Source organism: Quercus lobata, chromosome 4, assembly GCF_001633185.2.
Source record: "Quercus lobata isolate SW786 chromosome 4, ValleyOak3.0 Primary Assembly, whole genome shotgun sequence".
NCBI lineage: Eukaryota > Viridiplantae > Streptophyta > Magnoliopsida > Fagales > Fagaceae > Quercus > Quercus lobata.
The window spans coordinates 55,606,789-55,613,787 of NC_044907.1; the positions used below are offsets into that span (position 1 = coordinate 55,606,789).

The window sequence follows — 6,999 nt, forward strand, 5'->3', positions numbered from 1 at the left end:
ATCTGTTGGATAAGAGAATATAGCAAATCAAGCTATAATTTGTTACATTTGGAACATGTGTCCTCTATAGTTCCACAATTAACATATAGTACATTATATGTAAATATAAAACGTGTGGAAAGAGAGAGAGAGAGAGAGAGAGAACATATATAAGATAAGACATTAATGCAAATATATATATATATATATATATATGCATAAAAATGCATAGATGATAACGATATAGATCTTGGGGCACGTCTCCTTTTTACTTGCAGGGGCAGTTGAACAGAATTAGTTGAAATGTTGTTGGCTTTACCTTAGTTGCAAGACATATATACCTCTACTTTCATTTCAACCCCTATAATAAGCTTCTAATTAATAACTAAGCACCTATATCTCTCTCTGTGTGTCAGTCCAACCCCTTCTCACCCTCCACACCATCTTAAATTTTTCTCTTTATATACTTCCATTCTCCAACCTTTTCATCTTCTCTCTCTACATATTCTCAGTGGAGCTAGCCCATTACACATCAATGGAAGGCCAAAACTCCTCAACCCCATCATCACTACCACCAAATAACATTAACCCTCCCTTCCTCTTCACACCCTCATTAGACCCAGAAATTGACTGGATCAGCCTTCTCTCTACAGTTCAACCAGCTGGCTTCCCATCAGCTGAGAATAATATTAAGCCTATCATGGAATTAAGTGGTTCCACAAATGGGGTTGTACTGGATCATGAGAAGGGTAATAATAATAATAAGGATAAGAGGAAAAGTGGTGGTAGGATCAAAAAAGCAACACGGCCTAGGTTTGCATTTCAGACTCGGAGTGCGGATGATATACTTGATGATGGGTATCGATGGAGAAAGTATGGGCAGAAAGCTGTGAAGAACAGCGTTTATCCCAGGTGTGCTGGCTACTCATTTATTATATAAGTTCTCATACCTATTACGTTGCATGGCTTTATTTACAGATATATATTATATATGTGTGTGTGTGTATATATATATATATATATATATTTATATGTTTATGGGGGTTCTATATAAGCTTTGTTACATGTTTCTTGGTTGTTATTATTAGCTAAGCTACTTTTAATTAACCAACATATATATCTTCTCAAATTAAGAATTATAGGTCGTTAATCTTGATCCCAGCTTCAAACTTCAATTTTCACATTCAATGAAGCACAAATCTAGCCATTTGCTCTTTAGTCCGTCTAGAAAATCTAGAGAACAAATTTAACATATATATACCAAGATTGGTAGATACTGTCATTAATCTGAACAATGAACCAAAAAACAAATGTTAGAATAATGAAAGGTGTTGCAAGATATATATATATATATATATATATTTGTATCCTTGCCATTTTTCACTACACAATGACTTTGCTCCTTTAAGTTTAATGGCCTCCAAGGTTTGGACTTTTGAAGAGAGAGATGAGGAGCAAATAGTTATGCCTTATTTATTATTGGGATGTTTGAATGTTTGATAGGAGGATGGGGGGAATATATAATTATCCCTTCCCTAATTAATTTGGCCGCAGAATGGAGAAGAAGAAAAAAAATGAAGTATTATAGAGTGATGAGTGATTAGGGTTTTCTTGGAATGTTAGTAAATATAATAGATCAAGATAAAAAAAGGGAAGTACCAAAAAAAAAATTTCATTAAATTAGTATCATTCCCTTTCAATATCTTCAAATTTTAGAGAAAATTGAGATAAGGGCCTTGCGAGGGCATCCAAATTGAAGAAGGGTACCCATATTTTATCCCACTCTTTTTCTTAAGTGCAAGAAATTAAGTGGACTGGCAATGATAGCTTGAGGAGTAAGGGTGGAGCCCAAAAAATGGATTAGGATATATTAACAAAAAATGTAATTTGTTTTATTTTTCGGTTATTTATTTATAATAGTTCACATTCCTTCTTCTCCATTCATTTTTTATGCGTTTGGGTAGATAAAGATGAGAGGAGAAGGGAAGGGCAATCAACATATTTTGGCCAACTTTCACCTCATTTCTTTCTATTCCAAACATAGTTAATTAAGTCTGGAACAAAACATGTTTCTTATTCCTCCTTGCTATTTTAAGGTAAAAACAAAATCAATTTGCACTAGAATTTAATAGATTTATGCTTGAATAAACTAAGGATGGCCCGTTTCCTCCTTGTTGTTTTAATTGCATCAATGGCACAAGGTCTCCGCATTCTTTCTCTGATGTACATATATAAGCGGAACCAGGGATCAAGTATGAAGGGGGCCTTACATTAAAAAATAAAAATAATAAAAAAATTCCAAAATTTAATACTTTAGGGACGATATAATTCACAACTTATTCATGTAACAAATTATGATTATGTAACGATACTTTCACTAGGACTACCAGTGATATCATTTTATTGTATATTCATCACAATCTATTTAACATACGGTTATGAAAAATGTTGTGTTTTTAGACATTGTTTTTTTAGTAGTAATGTGGATTCAAAAACTCTTTATTGAAAATATGTCTATATTTGATCTTAATATTATAAAATGACATTACTATTATTTGTTGTTTTTAAATTCTTCTATATGGATACATAATTTTTAAGAATTGTTTTTAATAATAAACCCACCTGTTGATAGTTTGACATGGAAGCTAAGATAGAAAGAATAAAAATTGTGATCTCAAAAAAAAAAAAAAAAAAAACTAAAGTCATACAATCTCTTTGAACATTGATGATTTTAATTTAATTAATAAAATAATGCATACAATCTCTTTAAAATTAAGGTACACATAGAACATTTTTAAAAATTGAGAATATTATCGTACTTGTAATAATTCTAAGTTAATTTTTTTTTTTTTTTACTTTTAATTAATCAAATGAATGTTTTGAATAACTAATATTTAAATTAATTTTTTTAATTAATTAATTTATAAAAATATATTGATTCTTTTTATTTGTTTGAAATATGTAATTATAGTCACCTATCTTAAAAATGACAGTGAGTATTTTAGCTCTTAACTCTTAACTCTAACACTAAGCATGAACAAAAAAATTATAAGTAACATTTACATTAAGTTTTGTCAATCTTTTTTTTTTTTTTTTTGGCTAAACCAATTTTCAATGTCAATCAATGTTTAATTAACATTTTACTTGCATTATATTATACATTATATATTTAATTAAATTAACTTTGTGTTCAACCTTTTATTTCAATCTTATTTAATTTCCTAGACTAAAATCCTGACTTCACTTCTAAATACATATGTAATCATTAAAAAAATTACGTTAGAGTTATTATTGTGATCAAGTTTAATGTTTAGCATACCATGTCAACATTGATAATACTATTAAATTTTAAATAAAGTATACCAGTGAAATATTGAGTATACGAATTTTAGTTTAGTTAGATTATATTGATTCTTTTTATTTAAATATTTTATTTTTTTGAAATATGTAATTATAGTCACCTATCTTAAAAATGACAGTGAGTATTTTAGCTCTTAACTCTAACTCTAACACTAAGCATGAAAAAAAAAATTATAAGTAACATTTACATTAAGTTTTGGTCAATCTTTTTTTTTTTTTTTTGGCTAAACCAATTTTCAATGTCAATCAATGTTTAAATAACATTTTACTTGCATTATATTATACATTATATATTTAATTAAATTAACTTTGTGTTCAACCTTTTATTTCAATCTTATTTAATTTCCTAAACTAAAACCCTGACTTCACTTCTAAATACATATGTAATCATTAAAGAAATTACGTTAGAGTTATTATTGTGATCAAGTTTAATGTTTAGCATACCATGTCAACATTGATAATACTATTAAATTTTAAATAAATTATACCAATGAAGTATTGAGTATACGAATTTTAGTTTAGTTAGATTAAAGATTAAAGTCTCTTATCATCAAGGGGCATGGATTCAAATAAACCCGTCTACACTAAAAAAACAATTAGTACATTCACCTAATGATAAAGAGTAATCACAATAAAGTGGACATCAAAGAAAATGAAATCTTGAATATATTAACTCACTCTTAATTATGGAGATGAGATTATAAACTAGGAGATCAATTGTATATCATCAATTATTTATTATTTTTTGTCTTAATTAGGGAAAATTATTAAGTACTCTCGAAGCATGAATAAATAATGGGGTCTATTAAATTCATAATGGGGTTCATCATAAATTTAATAAATAGACTATGAATGTGAAAGGAATGTGCATTATTCTCCGTGCTTCAGAGTTTCTGAGTATTACTCCTGAATTAGAGAGAGCCTTGGCCTTAATTAATTCTCACTTAAATTTGTTGAGCTACCATAGTACTTTCATAATTACGATTTGTAAAATTAATATTATTTTAGGATATCCTAATAATTATGTATAGTTTTATTTGCTGAAATCATATGGATTAGTGATAGTGGTAATCAAATCATAGTTATCCAGAAATATTGATTTTACTGAATTGATTTGAAAAAAGAAACTATGAATTTTGACTTTCTCTATTAAACTTGGACAAAGGAGCTACTATCGGTGCACGCATCACACATGCAATGTGAAGAAACAAGTCCAAAGGCTATCCAAAGACACGAGCATTGTGGTGACAACATATGAGGGCATTCACAATCATCCCTGTGAGAAGCTGATGGAAACCTTAACTCCTCTTTTGAAGCAAATGCAATTTCTATCTAGGTTCTAAGCTCATTGTGTGCTATGGTACAAGAACAGAACAAGCACAAGTATCTTCGTTCTTGCTATTTCATGGTCATAACCCCAAATACTAGTGCATCTTATCTGTGACTTAATTTGCGTAAATGAACCGTACGTATTCTCATTGTATATCATTGTCAAGATCGCATTGGTATGTTACTTTGCGTATTCTATAATCATCACCTTTATCTTTTTCGTTTTCAATAATTCTAATTGTGCGAAAACATCATGACCACACTAAAAATACTTGTTTTTTTAAATGCAAAAATGTTCTTCGAAGATGGAAATCTAAAGTAAAGATGTGCAGTTTGAATTACTATTTTCGCCATGTTTAGAAAATCTAACTTTTTAAGTGCACATTATTTAATACATTTGTCTTTCAAAAAAAATTGTATAAGTTTTTAAAATTACCCTATTTATAATATAATATAAAAGTTGGATTTCATAACTGATGGATGCACACAATAATAACAAATGACGCAATTTTCTATCTATTTAGAATGATGTGGACACATGATGGCACATGGTAAGTAATAATTTTTCCATAACACGTCACATCTAACATGTGGCAGCATATTTAATCCTAAATTAATGGTATGTTACAATTTTTTGTATTTAGTGCTCTTAAAGGTGATGGTGCATGTATATATTATTTACTTATATATATATATATATATATATATATTACCATTTGATAATGAACAATGTAATTATAAAATAGAAATAATTATTTAAAAAAAAATCACTTACATTTGAAACCCCCATAAATATTGCATTTTTTTTTTAATTATACTAAAGATCCTTCATATAAAATATAAAAAATAAATAAAATAAAAAAGTATCCCGTTTGCCTTTCCTTCAATTCAATTGCTTAGTTATTACCTATTATATATTTACATATATTAAAAAAAGGACCAGCATTTAGCAGTGTATTATCTAATTATACCATACAACATTTCCTCTACTCTAATTAGCATTCCCACCATTACAGTTACACCTACAATATCTATCTTTGCTTTGGCAATGCTTTTAGACTTCCAACCGTTATACCCACAATCTCTAAAAAATACATGTTATTCCATTGTTGGGTAAGTAGTGTGGAGTTGCCACTTATTTTTTATGCAAAAAAATAAGAAAAAATAAATACAAATTACATGATAAAATGCTTCATTGTCATTGATTGAATAAAGAACAGTACAATTTTGGTAAATTAAATCTTACAACACTTTGGATCCTATTTACACAATCTATGCAAAAGAATACAAAACTTTTGGTCCTAGTTACAATCTACCAAAATTAAAGAAAAACAAAACACTAATCTACTTATCCAAAAACTCTAAGCTCGGGGGCTAGGTTACGGAGTGAGAATGTATTAGGTACCCATTCCGCCCAGACAGAGTTTGGTCTTCTAGATTCTAATGACCAATATATCCTCTTTTGCATGATGTGAATGATATGTTGAACATACATGACAGACACTTAACTAAAATTAATTCAAATAAATTTACCTTATGGATGTGTCCTCTTTTTAAAGAAAATTCAGATATGTTTTGTGTATAAAAGAAAATTTGATTTGTAAAGAAAAATCAGATTTGTTTTTATGAATAAAATATATTAAGATTTTTGTTAAAAGGATCAGATCTGTCTTTGTGTAAAGTTAAAAAAAAAAAAAAAAAAAAAAAAAAAAAAAAAAAAAAAAAAGAAAAAGAAAAAGAAAAAGAAGTGATTTTATTAAGAAAAATCAGATATGTTTTTATGAATAAAAAAGAATAAGATTTTTGTTAAAAGGATCAAATCTGTCTTTGTGTAAAGTTAAAAAAAAAAAAAAGTAATTTTATCAAGAAAAATCAGATATGTTTTTATGAATAAAAAAATAAAAAATAAAAAGCTTTTTGAAAGAGGATCCACATTCATACGATAAATTTATTACGCATGCATCACATATTAAAAAAACTACAACCTAACTTCCAGTCTCTTCATTAAATTTCAAAATCTGCAATTTTGTGTCAAAGAAAACTTTTCCTAAAAAATCATATTTGTATTTAATGAAAAAACATATCAGCTTTGTGTTAAAAAAAAAACCAAATTTGAAAAATACAAATCATTTTTGGGTTAAAAAAAAAAAAATTAGATTTGAAAGATCATATCAGTTTTTTTGGTTTTGAAAAATCATATCTGAAAGATCAAACCAGTTTTTAGTTTTGTTAAAGAAATCTTTGAGAGACATTAGCAGACTTTGAAATTTAGGAAAGAGAACCACAATAAGTAATCATCTAAGAACATGTTAAAGAAAAATTCAAGCAGAA

The 6,999-nt window shown here is 27.8% G+C and overlaps 1 protein-coding gene across 1 annotated transcript; it reads left to right on the plus strand.

Moving 5' to 3' along the window:
- The first annotated feature begins 368 nt into the window (after positions 1-368).
- On the plus strand, positions 369-4,900 carry LOC115986663 (probable WRKY transcription factor 43). Its single transcript, XM_031109896.1, has 2 exons — positions 369-891; positions 4,505-4,900. The coding sequence occupies exons 1-2, from the start codon at positions 515-517 to the stop codon at positions 4,680-4,682; spliced, it is 555 nt and encodes a 184-aa protein (XP_030965756.1). The 5' UTR covers positions 369-514; the 3' UTR covers positions 4,683-4,900.
- The last annotated feature ends 2,099 nt before the right edge of the window (positions 4,901-6,999 follow it).

What these genes read in the sequence shown, in the direction of transcription:
- LOC115986663 (XM_031109896.1), top strand. Translation starts at nt 515, where the DNA reads ATGGAAGGCCAAAACTCCTCAACCCCATCATCACTACCACCAAATAAC. An exon ending in AAGAACAGCGTTTATCCCAG is followed by an intron (nt 892 to 4,504) that starts GTGTGCTGGCTA and finishes ACTTGGACAAAG; the next exon opens with GAGCTACTATCGGTGCACGC.